This window comes from Pseudochaenichthys georgianus, chromosome 6, assembly GCF_902827115.2.
Source record: "Pseudochaenichthys georgianus chromosome 6, fPseGeo1.2, whole genome shotgun sequence".
NCBI lineage: Eukaryota > Metazoa > Chordata > Actinopteri > Perciformes > Channichthyidae > Pseudochaenichthys > Pseudochaenichthys georgianus.
The window spans coordinates 35008025-35027509 of NC_047508.1; the positions used below are offsets into that span (position 1 = coordinate 35008025).

Genomic DNA, 19485 nt, shown 5'->3' on the forward strand with positions numbered 1-19485 from the left:
TTTTTATATATTGATGTAATGTATTGATTAGAGAGCTGATAAATGCTGGTACTTGCTGACAAAGCTGATTTCCTGTTTCCATATGCTAATGAGCTGGTGGGTGTGGCTTTTTATTCAGTGGTGGTAGTATTGATCTTTTCATATCAGCAATACTTATTCCTTTAATTAGGCTAAATGTCTCTTGGAGTTAACCGGCCAACGGGTAAACACATGGAAAAGAAAACATGACATAATGTGATAGTAATTTGTGAAAGGGCGTGTAATTGTAATCAGTAAATGTTCATCTGTGCTTGAGCTGTGAATGATTAAACATTTTGACAAAGATGGATCTGTGGGGATAAGATATTTGAAGGCTAATGGGGGGTGGGGTGTCACCTTCTGTGCACATGATTCCCAACTACGCCTCTGATCAGTGGCAGTCAAATCAGAGATGTGAGAGAGGAAGAAGAGAGCACAAAGAGGGAAGGCAGGAGAAAAGACAGGGAAGGAGGAGGAGGTCCCCGTAAACCACGCCTCCGGTCTCGTATCCTCTCGCAAGTCTTATTCACAGCCTCTCATGTTGAGGATAGAGAAAGAAAGGAGAGAAACAAGAAGAAGGGCACACGAAGAAGAGGAAGGGAGCAGCAAAACGATCATGGCAATACCCAAAACGTCTCAGCTTGAGATAGTGTCCGATCACAGCGCACCTCTACCGCCGTCGACTACTGCACGGAGCATGCAGCCGCACAAAAGACAGAGCCCAGATGAATGAGGAGCTGTACCTGGGCCGTGGACAAAATGAGGGTCATCTTCATCCAAAACGCCGGTTTCGTCGCAGCTTTCTCGCCTTTTAGATGTGAGTCGGTGATGTTGGCAGCGTTTAGGACGACAGATAAGGTGAACGAGCCAGAATTAACCACAGCTAGATCATGCAAGTCGACTGAGGAGTGAGGAGATCAGACCGATTGATTTAGTGTTTCTTTTATTGGCATAGAGTTTATACATACATTATAGCCAATTGATCATATTTAAAGCCAGCGTGTGTTCCGCTTCCGGCATGCAGCCTGCTGTCGAAATCTGAATACATAGTTTATTACATATTGGCAAATAGAATAACATTTATCCAGTGATACAGGACTATGTATCTGGTAATTATGGACCGATAATGTCCTTACAGACTCTTTGTGCTTAATCTATTAGCAGATTAATTATATAGCAATAATAACATGAATAGGTAGGAGGAGTGTCTCTGTTCGGTTTGATCAAAGCCATTGATCAACTAAGACAATCTGGAAATGTTAGTTTCCATGTGTAATTATAGGCTATGACTAATAGGCTAAGCGTTATTCCTTGTAATTTATTTATTTATTAATAGCCTACTATTATTAGACCTATAAGTATTATATTATCAATTTATTTTAGGTAGGTAGTTTGAAATATTTAACAGTGGGAAGGTTATTAAAAAAACTTCCCTAGTGAGATGGAAACCTCTTATTTATCGCCCCACCGGGGGGCACCCCGTCCCGAGGCCCAGAGAGGCCAAACCTCAGCGGGCAAACCGGCGGGGGGTGACCTCTCCCCTTCACCTCCACCTCCAACACTACCTGCCGGCACCTCACCCGAAGATACCCCGGCAAGCAGTGATGGACGGAGAAACTCGGGCGTGAAGAAACACCACCACAAGCACAACCTGAAGCACCGCTACGAGCTGCTGGAGACGCTAGGAAGAGGCACATATGGCAAGGTCAAGAAGGCCATCGAGCGACACTCCGGCAGAGAGGTGAGCCACTTAAGAGACGCTCTAAGCAGCTGTAAACATATGTCATGATGCTTTTAGTGGGTTTGTTATACATGCTTACTTCTGTGAAGCACTTTATTAGCCTACAAACAACATTGGTCCTAAAATAAGTGCTTGGTTGCTCTCCTTGGCGTGTGCATGTCCTTCCCCTCTGGGAATTCCCCCTGTGCTGAAAGGGCCCATGGGGCCAGAGAGTTGTGGTTGCACACGCCTGTCCTTTGTGGGGCCTCACGACCGGATGCTGGAGTGCAAATCCGGCTACTGACTGATGACTACTGACTGATGATAGGACTCGGGTGATCCCAAAGCATCATGGAAAACAGCTAACAGTCCCCTAGAGATGCTATAGGGCCCACTCACATGTTTGTGGTCAGTGTTTTAGACACCCTCTACATCCTTTCAGTTCTGTTTTGAGTCTGATGGGTGTGAGGGTGTTTGCATCATTCTAACAATTTCTGTTTCTTTATTTGTAAATATTTCTTGGCTTTATTTGCTATAGTCATCCTCAGCTCTAATGTCATTGAAGACCATCACATCTCTCCAAATATTTTTTTTATATCCTCCTGTGGCAAAATGTGCCCCCTGTGCCCAATCTGGCAGGACATGATGAACTTTCCATGTGCAGAGAATACCAGGGGGACATTGAGTATAGGTCAAACATTTCCCCTAATGGTTTCAAAGCTCCTGCATGCTTGCTACGGGAATCATAAAGACTCCGGTAGGGCTACTCTCTCTTGGCCTGTCCCACTTGGCTCCTTGTACTGTTCAGTATGTTTTCCTATCTATTATTGCCATGGCAGCAGCTCTCATGTGAAGTATTTTACATTCACTTGTATTATAAAATTGCACAATGCATGTTTACTGAATGGGTCAAGATACATTCTTTTTTACATTAGTAAGTTTGACATATTGTTCCCTTAATTTAACTCGGATTGGCTGAATCTTTTTTGCTTTGGATATGGTTTAAGACTTTCCTTCTGAAATGAATTGATTTAACATGCAAATGTACTTTAACGACTCTATTTCTTAACATTTTTAGTGATTCTAAAACATTGCTTTAATGCCTTCCCTCCTTTTACTGAGTTTTAAAAGTACATCTTTTACATTTTTAAGCTTTTTAATCATGTGTTGGTTATTTGGGAGGCTGTAGTTTGTGCAGAATGGTGTTTATGTTTTAGGTCTACCCTCAGTGAGAGAGATGGGGTGGCAAAACAGTCAAATCTTTGTAGGTGAAAACCCAGTGGCCTGTTGCCTTCCTTTCTCCTGCAATCTGCTGCACAGCTCCAAGCATAGCATTCAGACTTTAAATAGCATCTCTGTAAAGTATAGGACTCCCTTTTCCCCTGTGTTTCACGTGGGAGTTTGTATATCTTAGGAAAGTACTTTGGTTCCACATGGTGTACCAGCAGAAAACCAAAAGAGCATGACTGCCAGCCACCTCACGGGCCACGTGTGTCTGGCACTGCGTTGCTAGAGTTTACTTGACCTCTGACATAAAGTTAGTCCCCGGTGTCCATGTGGCAGAGACAGTGATGCGGTGAGACTGTTATACAATTATCTTGAAACCCTGTACCTTTTCCTGGTTTGTTCACAAACAAAATGAGAATGGCAGAGAGAACTAAGTGAGGAAACAGACTGAGAGAGTTTTGTGCGTTACTGTTTGTATGAATGCACATGTGTGTAAAGAGCGGAAGGCACATGAAGGAGATTGATTAAATGTGGGCACATTCAGTGTGTCAGCGAAAGTGGAACTGAGTGACTGTCTGCTTTAATCTGCAAAGCCATATGTCGTAGTGCTTGGCAACTCAGTGGAAACCAACATTAGTGCAATTGATCATAGATATCATTAGTGGGGATATGTGCACATGCCAATAGAATATGTGTTGCTTGTTTATATACACGTGAGAGGGAGAGAAAGAGACTTGCTGTGTCGTATTTGGCATTTAGATGACTGTAGTGAAAAGGTTGTGGTGACAGCTAGGCCTAAAATTGGCAGTGACGCGTGAAAGGCCATCCACGGCAGGAAATTAGATTGAAGGGGAAGGTTAATATCCTGTATGGGTGATCCATCGCTAACTGGGGAGACGGGCAGTTAGCACAGAGACACAGGGAAGCCCACCACCACAACAAGATAGGTGGGTGATCCATCGCTAACTGGGGAGACGGGCAGTTAGCACAGAGACACAGGGAAGCCCACCACCACAACAAGATAGGGACAGCCTCAGTTAAATGAGGTTAGAGAGTGATATTAATACGAGCTTTAACCACCAGATTACATCATTGCCTAAAAATGGATTCACTGGGGAGGTACGTGGGAGGGGAACACACTGACATTCCTGTGCTATATGTGGTGCCGTTGATGAGGTATTATGATTCCTGACTGTGTTTGAGAATATAGTTCACTGGAAAAGTGACGGGCTTCTGCCTCCCACTCACTCTCTCTGTCTCCCCCTGACTCAGACACAAACACACACACTCAACACAACAGATGATCAGGAACTTTGGAGACACACAGAAGGGTGAGCTTGTGATGAATACTTCATCTATTTTAATGGCCTGAGAAAGCACAGGAAGATGTCAGGCTCTAGTGAAGCGAGACATGGACTTTCACTTCAAACAGCTCCATTGCGCACAAGGTTGGGGGGGCGGGGCAGACAAGGACGGCCCCATACCTGGCAGGGGCCGACGTGGGCAGCAGTGCAGCGCCTGTTTATTGTGAGTGACAGTAATAGGGATCCACTTAAGGACAAGCGTAGCTGTGTCAGCCAGCACGGCCAGCTGGCAAGTGGCTGATCTACAGTCCTGTTTAATGATCCACATCGGGGTCGGGCCAGGGGAACACGAGGAGATACACAAACGATACCTGGCCTTTTCTCAAGCCCAATGCGGGAGAGCTTGCTCGTTCAATTAGTTAATATACAGTGTGGAATGATTGTAGCTGTTGAAGATGGATTACTATCCTTCACCTTTTTTAGGCAGCTGTATACAGAGAAAGTTGACTTGCCCTCGTATTTAACTTTTATTGGTAATTTCTCAGTTGTTGCCCACATTAATTAATCACTACATTTAAAACCAGGAAGGTGACTCACATTCTACCTCACTGGTAAACACCAAAGTCCAAAAAGTGACTCCTTTTGGGCATCAGTGATAAATGAGGTAAAGGAAAACATCAGTGTTAAGAAACAAACAACTTTGACCAATTATGGACACAGCATGTGGACCCCCTTGGACCCCATCTGGTTTATTATGGTATCATTTATTTCAATTCTATGTAATCAAGGGAAGCTCTGCAAGGGAACTATTCCGGTTTGGGGTTATTTTTATTGATGTACACGGTAATTAGCTTGGCACTCGCTACTGCCTGTGGTTTCTGCTGAATGAAATAAAGCTGGGCTCCTCAGAATACCACCGCTAAGCTAGGAGAGGACAAAAGTTTAAACTAACACAATTCAGACTGAACAGACTCGATAGAGGCTGGATCAAAGCAAACCCAGGACTCAATCCAGAATGTTTAGGCTACAATTATCGTGACATGTGCTAGACTCTGTACTCCGATTGGTTTCTTTGGAGAAGGCCTCTAACCTTTCATTTGGGAGTACATAGGCTAGGTCTGAACGCATCCAGTTTGCGGCTGTCTCTAACCCCGGTGGCATTGCCATGACAGTTAAATATTGTCCAATCATGTTTAGTTGTTGACTGATGAAACTTCTGTAGCCGGCCCGTTGGCAAGGCAAGTCGACTGAATCACTTCCTCATCCTCTGCCATTGCTACTGATTCCTCCATAAACTTCCAGCAGCATTTCAAAAGTACGCCTCTGGCTATTTCATCTGAAAGACTACAAATAAAAGAGTGGGACTTTTTGACAGGGCAGGAAACACATCTGTGGAACTTAATACTGACATCTTTATAGTTGTAGTATCTTTAAAGAACTCTTCCTCCGACCTCCCTGCCTTCCTCCATGAACATTTAACACCTCGTCATCTTCTTTTTCACGATACTCACACTCCTCAGCTGTTTCCAGATAGATGGTGACTGTGAAAACTCCACCATGTGACGACTCAGACTTCTGATCTCACTGTTAGAGACATGGTGGGGGTCCATATTGGAGACCCAGCCCAAACACTGACGAGTCCCTGGTTAAATATAGTCCCAGGCCCTTGGAGAGTACAAAGCAAGCCTCTATTATGGCATCACGTGGCGAGTTGTTTTTCACCTTCATTTTGCAGAGAAGACAAAGAGAGAGTAAATGACACCGTGTGAGACTAAGATGACATCTCCTCCTTGTTTGAGTCACCTGCCCGTCATAACATCAAGGCCCAGTCAGGAGGTCAAAGGCTGTTATGCATGCCCCACGGGACCCCTGAGCGGGGAGGAACATTAGGTTGATGAAGTACACACAGTTTATAGGGAAAGCTAAGTAGTTATACATACTGATTTTGTTTTCATAGAGGCACACAGACGTCACATGGGGTACAGTATGTACCCTGCATGGGCCATGTACATTTTTAAAGTTCATTGATAAGATAACGAATATGACTTGAGTGTGTTGTGGTTTTACGTTACACCTCTCTAGTGTTTTCCCATTCAAATCAACATATTCATGTAATCAGTTGGTGGAAAAAGGGAAAATAGCTATGACTCCGCTGATCAATGTGTCTCCTGTCCTCTATTTCTAGGTGGCTATCAAGTCGATTCGGAAGGAGAAGATCAAGGACGATCAGGACATGGTTCACATCCGACGAGAGATTGAGATCATGTCATCCCTTCGCCACCCACACATCATCTCTATATATGAAGGTGAGGGTTTGCTGCAGAAACTCACACACATGACAGTGTATACCCGTGAATTTGCCTTGAATGCACATAAACAAAAACACACATGTCCCAACATTCACCCCTCACTCAGCTCGTTCAGCACTTGTGGCCAAGCTGCAGGATTGTCATGTTATGACATGCAGATGTCGTAATAAGACCGGGACTACAGCTCTGGGATGTTATTCATCTTCTTTTCTCTGTCTGGCTGCCTTGGCCAGTAAAAGTCTGGATGGCTTTTTGCCGGTGTGCATCTGGATCTCTCTGAATGTGTGTGTGTGCACGAGTGCGCTAGGAAGTTCGTGTGTGTAAGAGCGGTGGTATTCTAAGGGATTGCCTCTCCCACATCTAGAGGTCCCATCTCTTGTCTTCTCTGGTCTTGATCTCAGGGCCAGACATCTGCTGATACTTAGAGAAGGCTGCAGCTGGGATCCTGTGTGTGTGTGTGTGTGTGTGTGTGTGTGTGTGTGTGTGTGTGTGTGTGTGTGTGTGTGTGTGTGTGTGTGTGTGTGTGTGTGTGTGTGTGTGTGTGTGTGTGTGTGTGTGTGTGTGTGTGTGTGTGTGTGTGTGTGTGTGTGTGTGTGTGTGTGTGTGTGTGTGTGTGTGTGTGTGTGTGTGTGTGTGTGTGTGTGTGTGTGTGTGTGTGTCTGCATAAGTCCTTGTGTGAGTCTGTGTGCATGGTTGTGTGTGTGAAGCTAGGGAGACACTGCGTTGACCTTAGTCACCCAGGCATGCACCCTGTCTGACTCTGACCCGGTGCTATGCAGAGGGAGGAAAGGCCTTAAGCCTTTTTTTTGGATAAACATCATATATCCAACCCAGGAAGCAACTTTCTAAATATCAAAGCCTTCAAGTCAGGCTTAAACGGCTCCTTTTTTTATATGAGCCCTTTTGAATGACCTTCATTCCACTGGAAGAAAGAAATAGATTGGAATAAATGCTGAGTGTAAAGGTTGAACAATTCCCATTGCATTCTTTCAACATATTGCTTGCAATTAATCAGCTCTTATGATGTCGTCTGGCCTACAGTACATTTGGGCAATTAAAGTCACAAGGCCGCCGCAGTGTGTGTCGGTTTCATATGATTTGTGACTCGTGACTATTTTTATGCCTGTGTCAACAAAGCAACAGTTTCTATGCCCTCTTCAGGATAGCTGATGGCAGCCAGTTGTGTGCCACTGCCCGAAGTGGCTGACCCACTGTTCTTTGTTCAGTGTCAAAGTCCCCAGGTTGTTATCAGAAAGAGAACCTGTGACAAACACTACTATTTGTCATGGGAACGTGCCAGAAGTCAGCTGGAGATCTGAAGTGCAGCCAAGTGTAATGTGTTTTAGGAGAATGATTAAAAGAACAGTTTATAAACTCCAAGGAGTCTGTATGGTGTTCCTATGTGTGCTGCCTTCCTTTATATGAAACTCCACCAGACTCTTTGGTGTTTCTCCTCAAACCCAGCGTTAACTGTTGCGGCCTGGCCTCCGCCCAGCCTTCCTTTAGAGATGTATAGGAGGCCCGAGATCTGTGTATCCGGCAACACCCTCTTCAACAGCCCCTGCTAACTGCCTTGTGTGAAGCAAAGCTGAACCAGATGTGTGTGTGAAGATTGATTTGTACCACTCCCTCAAATTCTGCATCCATCAGCAAGCGGTGCGGGGCATTTAAAAGCAGATTTCACTCTTCACTCCTAGGGTGCCCACTTTTTTAAACAAAAATAGTCGGACAAATTGTCCTTTCTACACATTTTTGTATGAGTCAACCAAACAGCATGTAGCATGTTAATTAAAGAGCTTTAGAGGTGGTGATAGACATATTGTGTTGCCTTGGGAAGGAGCCAGACTGCCGGTTTTCCCCTTTCCAAGGCTTAACGCTAAGCTAAAACTAACTGGATGCTCGCTGTAGCATCCTATTTGGTGTACAGATATAATAGTCATATTGATCTCTTAATCTCACTTTCTGCAAGAAAGATAATTAGTGTATTTCCAACTACGCTAAAGGAGAGAAGTGGAAATAAGAAAGAGATATAAAGTTTGAACAGACATAAAACCAACCATCCTGCGGAGAGCAAAGAGAAACCATTTTATTACCACATTCTCAAGAGGTGACATAAGCCCTGATAGTAATTGGTATCATATGTTTTGGTAGCTCAGTTCAGTAAATAATAACACATTCAATGATTAACCTGTTTATTGTTATCTGTGTAAAAATACCTCAATCAAAAAGTGTGGAGTTTCCAATGCTTGCTTATTTATTGTTTGCATCAATAGTACTTTAATACCCTTCACTTCATAGTACTTTTCTTGCACTGTACGCAGGCTTGCAACACTGTCTATCATTAGGGCAGGCAACAAGACAATAGGGGCTAATAGTTTAGGTGAGGGCCCGACCTGTGAACAGAGCCTGTCGCCTGACAGCAAGGCGGCAGTGGTGGCTGGTTTACCCAACAGGCTGTAATACTAATAAACCCAAGTTATGTAAGCCAGGTAATTACTTTGCCACCATGGGTCAAAGGTAAATGGGAGTGCACGCTGAGAATTGGCTCTCTAAGCGCAACCCCACCATGGATCGCCGTGAATGTCACCCCAGGTTACCACTCTGTCCACCAATCAGAGAGCCGGCTCTCTTCTGGCCTCCCTGGTGCTTCCCAAACAGCCAGACCGTCCCAATCAGGAAGCATTACCATCACTCAGCAACTGCGTGTTTTTGTCAAGGATTATATCTCTAAAAGGACCCTGGGAGGTGGGGTGAGGGAAGTAGTGTGACAAACTATGAAGGTGCTCACTCAAGGGTGCAGAACGCAGAGGCCCTCACCCCCGGTGACCCTGCTGTGTGGGAAAATCAACCCGCACAATACCGAGCAACATGGCTGACTGTGTTGTTGTCATCTCCTCAGTGTTTCCTTCTGTCCCTCTTTCTCTCTCCTCACCTCCCTGCCTAACCATTTAATTCCCTTCATGCCAAGGCGCTGGGAGAGAAGTATGTTGCCAAGTTAAAATTATACACCAAAAGGCTAAATACTGACACAGAATTATACGTTTGGTGACTGCTGATGGATAGGAATGCAATACAATGATACAACTGTAAGAACGCTACTTTCTCCAGTCACCAGATGTGTACCAAGTCGGCATTCAAAAAGTCAGTTTGTCGATTAATTTCCCAGCTTTCTTACTTTTGATTTGCGCTAATCAAATAACATTTCTGTCAGATGATAAGCAGTAGATACAATATATTATAACTGCTATGACTTTAACGGCAGTAAACAAACAACACAGGACATGAATATATCTTGGCTTCCTTTATTATTCAAACACAGAAACTCATGACGCAGTCGGAGAACAAAAAGAGGAAGCTCTTACCCTTGCTGAGTAATACATTACTTATTCTATTATAAATATAAGACGCATTCAGCCGTGAGAAGGGAAGATTGTGCCGTGTTGCCACAATAAACTATTGTGCAATCATGTATGTGATATGGACAGTCAGTGGGGTGGTTAAGAATGTGGGAGTGCGTTGTGAAATGTGCTGACATGATGTGAATTTGAAGTGTTATATGTCCAGGGCATCACCTGACACTATAGTATAGTATACTCAAAACTGACTTTCTCTCCATGAAATTGTTCCTGCTTTCTCTCTGTTTCCACTGCTCTCCACCTCACTCTGGTCTCTGAGGGGTGGGCTTGATTAAGTTAACAGCCCCTCCCTGCAATGTTGTGAAGGAGCCAGACACATGAGGTGGGGTTTGGTGTGATGTAACCCTGGGAGAAATGTAGAAATTCTCCTCTGGAATTTGTAGTCCAGCTCCAAAACTAGAGGAGGGGGGGGTGACTGGTTTATTCAGGTTTTCCATAACATTGTTCATTATGTGATATTACTATGATAGAAAGAACCTGGAATGACTCGTGAGTAGTCTGCCATTTCACGTGCCGTTAATACAGATGTATTTTTAGATATTAAGGATTGCTTTCTTATAATTTCCAGTGTTTGAAAACAAGGACAAGATTGTGATTGTGATGGAGTACGCCAGCAAGGGCGAGCTGTATGACTACATCAGCGAGCGCCGGCGCCTGAGCGAGCGGGAGACGCGACACTTCTTCAGACAGATAGTCTCCGCCGTGCACCACTGCCACAAGGTGAGAAAACCCATACCACACTATATCTAGAGAAAAAGCACGCATATTTATTTGTGTTGGTCACCTAAGTCTCTCTTTGCCTCACGCACACACATCCGGACTTTGTTTTCCAGGCCACAGCATGCTTACTGTAACATTAACCATGCACCTCCAGAGTCAGCTATACAGCCAGTTAATCTGCAGGCCCTATATAGTATGCTTTTCTTGGCGCTGGTGTAAGGGAGTCATCTGCTTCTGAGTGAAGATAGAACACAGGCCAGTTTAATTCAGGCTTACACTCAGATTTCAGTGCGCCAAACAGTCCCTAAATGAATTCTGTCCTCATCTGTTGACTCTGACGGATGTCCCAAGATACTCCTGAAGCTTTTCCCCAGAGATTAAGCTCCGGCCACGCCTCCCATGTCAACCTCTGATCCACGCCTCACTAAACCCCAAGGTCCCAGGGCTTGTTTGGATGGGCTCCCCTCGTGTCATCCGCTACCCAGCTGCAGATAGGGATGATGTCATAGCCCCTCAGATAGGAGAGTCCCAGACAGCCATGAATGATGAATCATCACCACCAAGCACAACCTCCCACCGGGTGGGGTGGTGTGAGTCACTGACACAACAAGCAAACAACCACATCTTCTTTGTATCACTATCCACCAATGATAGTCATGAGAACATGAGCTTCCTGCCAGGCAATAACCAATAGGAGATGCCCTGCGGAGCGCAACCCCGGGGGGTGGTGTGATGGGTGAAGTCACTCCTCCGCATCTGAGCTAGGTTCAGCCTGTCTGCATACCACATGCCAGGGTTTTAAATAAAAATCAGGCATGGTTGTTTTTTAATCCCTGGATGTTGTGAGAACATCATCCATACAGAGTGGTAATTACAGGCTCATGTTTATATGACACATGTGAGTCGACTTGAAAAGAAAATCACAGCAGATGTCAGCATAAAGACCCCAGAGGGGACAAGACCAATTAAAGAGTACTAGCCCAGCAGGCTGCCTTGATTTCCCCCGAGAGCCACAAGCGAGCCTTGTCGGAGTAAATCATCGCTTAATACAATGGATTGTTTATTATTGGGATCCATCTCTGGTGAATAATGAATCGATGCATGCATCAATCACAGCTTTGTTTTCCCCTCATTGTTTTTCAGAATGGAGTGGCGCACAGGGATCTGAAACTGGAAAATGTGCTACTGGATGAAAACGGTAATATTAAGGTAAGTTTGCCCATTGATCTGTGATACATCACCGACAGGACGATACAGCACAACCACACATGATCCTTGTGTGAGGGATCAAAGATCACATGTATACCCCTGTGTCCACAGATTGCTGACTTTGGACTGTCCAACCTCTACCATAAGGACAAGCTGCTGCAGACCTTCTGTGGCAGCCCGCTCTATGCTTCACCAGAGATTGTCAATGGGAGACCTTACCGTGGCCCAGAGGTGAGGCCCAGTGAACCAAACAATGACAATGGCTTAAACCCCAGCTGTTTGTGTGTGAACTTAATTTCAAGGACACAATTTCCTTTTATCTATTCATCATCACCATTGTCCTCCCTAGCTGTTAGATGTGGTACTAACCTCCCAGATTGCTCACCTTAATTAGCTTTTATCTCTATTATCTCACGAGTGATTATCATCATTACATATGCCATACACAAAGAGGTGGATGGGCTTTATTTTCTTCTTCTTTGATGGGATTACTGTTAGTAGCTATTCAAAGGGAGGTCTCTCTTGCAACTTTTGGTCAGCTCAGATACTGTCTGCATCCCTTCCCTATCCTCCCCTTCCTAAAATGCCTTGGTCCTTTGAAGTGAGGAACTGGAGGATAGTTTTTACTCACTTTCTCTTCATCTTAATGGGCTCGGAATGATCCTCCACAGCCTCAAAGACACGCTCATGGTCAGAGTAACATAGTTTTGGGGAGAGAAAGAGTAAAAAATGTCTCCTCAAAGCCACTTATCTGGCAATTCCCAGCTCATTCTGAAGGGCGTCGTCTCTGAAATTGCATCAGTTACATAAAACAAAGCAACATACTGGGAAAGAATTGCGTTTTTAGATATTCAAGTCCAACCATTCAATTTAGCGTAATTCACTATAATTTCCTCCAGAGTGCTAAAAACTACAGCAGTCCGATTGCAATCGAAATTATACAAACCCCGTTGGGGTGAGGCCACAAATTACAGCAAACACAAGCAACGAAAATAGAACACAACAATAGTGCATGCCCCGTCTCGCCCTCGGGAATCGACCAGTGGCAAAAAGAGAGAGAAACACATTCTTGATGTGGGTCCAGAAGATCCTTTAGAGGAAGTCCACAAGCTCTTTAACTGGCATATCTGATTTCCTCTTCCTAGACTATGTCTCGGAGCTTTAGCTACCGCCATCAAAAGCACATTCCTCAGGACAACTCATCCTCCCTTAACCACAGTCAATACACACACACATTACATTTCCCTCTCACACACACACAGCGAGACAGGTCATCTGCTGACGACTCAATGGCAGCGTGTCTCTGGCGAGTCATCAGGGGCCGTCACAGCCCTGCTGGTCTCATTATCCGGGTCCACTCCCACCACTTCCCAGACACAAAGTCTTATGTAACCGCTTACTTAGGAAGCCACATTGCATTAGGTTGGTGGTCAGAAAGGGCTTGCTTCTGCTTGACAGAACAGGAGACAGTGGGGGGGGTGAAGGGATTTATCTGTGTGGAAACAAGCCATTTCCCACCAGCGTACAAGCATTTGTCATTGTTATTATATGAAAGACATGCAAGAAAAGCACTGTGAAAGCTCTTTAACAGAGATGTTCTTGTGTGTCGATTGTGTGAAAAACTGATATGATGCTTATTAATGTCAATGTCAACTCAGCTGATGGTCTGAAGTTCGACATTTATTTCCATCACATCAAAACCAGACTGGCAAAACTGCATTTTTAATTGCATAGCACCAAATATAGCACCATCTTTGTTTTATTTACAGTATGCCTGTTTTATTTGATAGGCAGTGTGTGTGTGCTGAATATGATGAAGTCGTTTCTAACCAGACTATTTGTTTTCTAAAGGTGGACAGCTGGGCTCTGGGGGTGCTGCTGTATACCCTGGTCTATGGGACGATGCCATTTGATGGGGGAGACCACAAGAACCTCATTCGCCAGATTAGCAACGGCGACTACAAAGAACCTACTCAGTCCTCAGGTACTGCGGGAACCTCTGTTTGTACTTCTACTGCTTTTTCCCATGGTCAAAAAACATACCTGATCCCACTGCCATTTATAAAACTACATCATAAACTATACTTGCAAATCCAGTTCAGCTGCACAGCAGATAGAGTCAGAGGTACACCATTCGTCAGATCCTGAAACCATTGACCCTGGTCTTTCTGTCTATAAATTGTACAGCACTCACTTCTTTATGTGAATTCCAGAAAATACTTTAAGGTCTGTGGGATGTTGGTCCATAAACACTTGAATGGAATATGGATCCAACCGCTGTTAATGTACAACATGTGGAATCTGCACAATCCATTACGCAAAATGCTCTTTTTGCCCCGTTTTGTTGACAGTATATAAGAACTCAATGATAGTTCCTCAGCTACTGAACTGTTGATTTTTTGTTACATTATTAACACATTACATTTAAGTAAGACTGAGGAGTAATTGGTTCACAAACTCAATTATATAATAGGAACTTGAGGCACATTTCCATTCAAAATTCATTATTTCTCAGGGAAATTACAAAAAAATATGTTTTAATGGCCAAAATAATCCTGAATGTTACTAAACTAATGAAACTCACATGTGGGGAGTTCTGTCTCTGCCCTGAGTTGTTGTCTTATTTCACTGAGGATGCATTATTGTGGTTTAAACTGAACAGTGGAAAAATAACCTTTAGTGACTAATAGTTTAAGTAAGGGTTATTTTCTTTTTTCAGATCTTTAGTTTTAATTGAATACTTGTAACTTTTTTTACATGCATACTTAATTATTCTTATGTCATTTAAGATGCACAGACCCTGGAATACAGTTCCAGGGTTTGAATTTAGACATTCAAAACTCAAACTCCACTTCTCTATTCAATACTCTCTTATACAGTACAGGTAAATAGACGTTTTACTAAGTGGTGTATTACATCAGACGGCTTACAGTTTCTTCATGTTCTATTTCCTGCTAGATGCACGTGGACTGATCCGCTGGATGCTGATGGTGAACCCCGAGCGCCGGGCCACAATAGAAGACATAGCCAACCACTGGTGGGTGAACTGGGGCTGGAAGAACAGCGTGTGTGACTGCGAGACCCAACGAGACCACGGAGGCTCGCCCATGCTGGCCCGCTTCATCGAATGGCAGAACCGCACTGAGCCACGTGGTTCTGGAGCCAAGGCTGCAGCCGCGCCCCAGCTGCTGCGTCAGAGGCCCAAAAAGTCCAAGAAGGAAAACGGCGAGGCAGGGGAGGCCCACTGTGGAGAAGAAGACAAACCCGGGCTGAAGAGACCCAAGGGGATCCTGAAGACCAGGCTCACTGAAGAGCAGCGAGCCACCAGTCTGGAAGAAGCCGAGTCAGGCCAGGGAGCGCTGCCTCAACAAGCTGAAGGGGGAGATGACGCCTCAAGCCCAGATCAAGAAGAAGAAGATGAGCGGAGTTCGGGTGGAGGCTCGCCAGCTAAGATGGTGCCCTCTCTCCCCAGGAAAGGCATCTTGAAGAACAACCAACAGAGGGAATCAGGGTACTACTCCTCGCCAGAGCGCAGCGAGTCTTCCGAGCTTTTAGGGGGCGCCAGTATGTCTCTGCTAGCCACCTCCCCGCCACGGAGAGCGATGGGGAGAAAGGGCATCTTGAAGCGAAACGGCAAGTACTCCACCTACAGCGGGCCTCCATCAGCAGCAGCGGTGGCTGCAGTCCTCGGCGAGCCTTCTCCATCAACCGACTCTGGTCTGTCCCGCAGTCAGAGCCGTCCCTCCAGCATCGTCGGGGAGGACAGCTCCGCCCTGTCCCTGTCGCCCAGCTCCCTCAGCGGGGCCGAGTGGCATTCCTCCACCCCCCACCTCCGCCCAAACATCAGGGCCTGCGTCTCGGCTGAAAACCTGCTGCAGCTCGCCAACTTCAAGGGCTTCCAGACTGCCCCACCGCTCCAGGGACCCAAGTTCAGCCGTGGCTCCAAAACGAAAGGTTCCCCGGGGGACAACGGCAGCTTCTCCCTGCTGGGGGACCTGGAGGACATGACTCAGGTGTACCAGCAAGCCCTGGACATCAGCGGCAACCTCACCTAACAGATGGGTGGCAGAGAGAATCCAACATGACTGTGTGTGTGTGTATGTGTGAACGGATGTATACAGGCGGCATTAACGACCAGTGTGTTGCTGGGATACACCTTTTGGGAAGTAGTGGTTTTCTAAATGGGCCTGAAATCTTGATGGAAATTATATGTCTTCGCACATACACACACACACTTAGGTGCACTTCTCTGGCCAGAGGGAAATCCAGTTAGGGTTTTTTGAACCAGAGAGAGGAGCTGGCACGAGAGAATGCCACCCAGTCGGCGTTCTTGGCCCGCCCATAGACTTTGCTGTGTTCAACATGTTTACATATTCAGCAAGAAGGCAAGTTAGAATCACAGACGCAGCAACCAGGTTGGCTCTCCTTGTACCACGCATTCTGAGTTTAAGTTTACACGAGCACCTTAAAACTCACGGAGAGCACATGCTTTTGTGATCTTTACTTCCTTTAAAAAAAAGAAAAGAAACAAACCAGGGTCTTGTTCCAAAAATAACTGACATTGCTGATTATTTATTAATATTTTTGTAGCTTTTCTAGTGCAAAACTGGTGGGTGCTGGCTGTTACTGGAAGAGTCTAAATCTCCAACTCTTTGTGTGGAACTGACATATATAATTATGTTACTCAGTGATGAGAAACATATATATACTCAGCATATATAACTGTGTCTGCGCTTGTAAAACATGCAGGCAAATATACTTTCAGAAAAGCGTATGTCCTATATATGTGTATGATACTAGGGAATATGTAGGAAGTGCCTTTTTTGATTCATAATACAAGATTATGTATGTCATTTCCTTAAAGTGGAGCCAGGCCAACCTGTCACCAGTTGTGCTTTTTGAAATGTTTTTTGTGAATGTGGAGAAACCCAGGGCCTTTAGCTCACAGCTGAATAGCTTTACTCTGTCGCGGTTCAAAGGTCAATCTCAAACAGTTGAGATCAAACAGTCTCGTCTCCTTCCCCCCTGCTCCTAGATTCACACACAGATAGGCCAGGATCTACAGGCCCCCTCAGAAAGAACTCCTCTGTGTTCTTTGTCAGTGTTTAAGCCCATAGTTTGGGTTGTCAGCAGTTTAGGTGGTTTGGTTGCATATTTGCTGGCAGCACCCCAGATCTGGAGGGACTCACCTTGTGGGGCATGTAGTGAAGGGAGATGGTGCAGACACCATCTCACAGTCCTGGAATGTGCCTGGCTCTCTTAACCTTGGTTGTTTCACATTTCCAGGGCTACCTAATAGAACCGGCTGTTTAGTGAGATATTCAGTTTTCTTGTTGTTTTTTTAGCCAAAGACACACAAGGTGGTTTTCATTGTCAGACTAGTTAATATTTTACCACTAAGCTCTTCAAAAGAGCTAGATAGGCTGGTTTGTTTAGCCTGCTGATGACACATTGAATTCCTCAGACAAAGGCTGGAGACGTGTTGGTGCTAGAGATCTCTATCAGCCCCGGCCCGACTCAGCACAGGTGGGTCTGCGGTCCGCACTCAGCCCTCCAGCTGTGTATACTAGTCCATTATGTCAACCAAGCACAATTAGCCAGCTATTGTTTTCATTTGAGAGTAAGAAAGAGGCAGTGTGTAGAGATTTATAGCTAGAGGGAGAAGAAAGGAGTTTTGAAAGAGTGATGCTTGGGAAGGTGCTAAGATAAGAAAGGACTTTCCTATTAAACACAGGAAAGGTCAAGGAGTTCGAAAAGTCGTTGAAGGAATTGTGAAGTAGAATAGTGAAAGTGAAGAAAGTGAGTAGAAAGAATAGATGGAAAGTCGTTTTTTTATACCAAAGATGTGATGAAGCTTTGGGATGATTCAGGGGACGGAGAAGTCTGAAGTTAATGGGATTCCTCTGGAATGTTCTTTGACTTTGGAATCCCCATTGGTGAATGAAATCATCCCCGTATTAGCTTTAGCTCACGGTTGTTTTATTTTTCTTTTCAGCTTTTATTTGAGACGCCGGAGGCTGTTGGTACAGCTTGTCTTGAGGGTCAGTCAGTGTGTGACTTCTGTGTCCTGTATGGCCTTAGAAAGTGTGTAACATTTTTCCAAAGCAGTAAAACGTGGGAAAACGATGACTGATATCCAAAATATGAAATGATGTAGATGGAAACCCATGCAGTAGACGACCCTGAGAGAAAAAGATCACATGTTGAATGTTTTCAGGTCCTCTAGTGTAAAGCAAAGGTCCTGGGTATGGATTCAAATGAAAGACCCATTGCGCATTATATTGCATTTTATTGCCTTTTGTATTGCCTTTTATTGTCAACTGGATTTACAGTGAGAAAATTATACTATGTTAGTATTTTTGTTTTATTATGCTTCTGTTTTTGATTTTCCAAAATATAAGAAACTTTATATTGCTTTATGTTATGGCAGAAAATACTTCTTTCCTTGAAGTATTATAATTTCTCTACAGAAATGGACAATTCTGATCTGAAATTGGTTAAGTCTCAGTTTTCTCCTGTTTTAAAACACTTGTGGGTTAGAAAAGCCCTTTAACAACCTCAAAATAGCACAAACCAACTACATTCATCGGAATAGAGCAAGTATATGTATTAATGTATCAATAGCCAACCATAAGAAAATTGCATTTCCACCTCTACCAAAGCAGAGGAGGTCCATAAAGCTGTAACAAAATCAGGAGGAAAAGGAAATAAAGCAATGGAAAGAATCTGACGATGATACTTAAACTCTGCCAAACTGGAAAACGTGGTGCATATCTGTTAGTTAGCAGAAAGTCTAATCATAGGAAAACTTGACTGGATATTGTTATGACAATAATGATAAGTTAGTATTGATATGTTATTTAAGTATTATTTTCGTTACGGCTCATTACTATTGATGGCTATTGCCACAGTTTGTGTTGTCTGTTGGTGATCCTGGACTGCCAAGGTGGATTAAGTTGCGTGCCTTCGGTATCTTTTATGAACTGTTTTTGGATAATGAAAATGATTATCAATCTGTTTTTATACTTGTATTTATTGGTGATCAAGCCATTTAATTTGTTGTTAAAATGCATGTTCATGCTTTTGGCCTGCTTTAGACTGTGTGTTGTGTCCAGGACGTACTGCACAAAAAGTAGTTTTTTGAACTAAAATGGTATCATCTCATTGTGAGGCAGCAGCCAAGCGTGTATTTTTAAGATCAACAAATCAATAACAGTTCTTCAAATCCTGTAAAATGTCTTAATTCATCCATCTGGGTGTATTTCTACTCAACACGATGCCTCTGTTGTACTGTATCAACTCAATAAATGGATCTTGAAAGTGACACGTGTGTTTGTTTATAGTTTTGTCATTTAAGTTAAAAGATTACAACATTCCCTTGAAGTGGATAGGGAAAAACTCCAGTGAATATAGGTATAAATTACTCTGGGGAGATAGCAGTGAGTATATGACATTCATTTTGCAAGTACCCTATCCCCTGTACAAATTGGGTCCAGCATGCTGCTCAACACACTAACAGTGTTATTTTGATCTGTAGATTTCAAGCCTGATCTCCAATGGCT

General features: G+C 44.2%; 1 protein-coding gene across 1 annotated transcript; it reads left to right on the forward strand.

The window, feature by feature from the left end:
- Window positions 1–461: 461 nt before the first annotated feature.
- Window positions 462–19247, forward strand: nuak1b (NUAK family, SNF1-like kinase, 1b). Its single transcript, XM_034084755.2, has 7 exons — window positions 462–1759; window positions 6455–6575; window positions 10563–10714; window positions 11858–11923; window positions 12035–12154; window positions 13775–13907; window positions 14882–19247. The coding sequence occupies exons 1-7, from the start codon at window positions 1460–1462 to the stop codon at window positions 15976–15978; spliced, it is 1989 nt and encodes a 662-aa protein (XP_033940646.1). The 5' UTR covers window positions 462–1459; the 3' UTR covers window positions 15979–19247.
- Window positions 19248–19485: the final 238 nt, after the last annotated feature.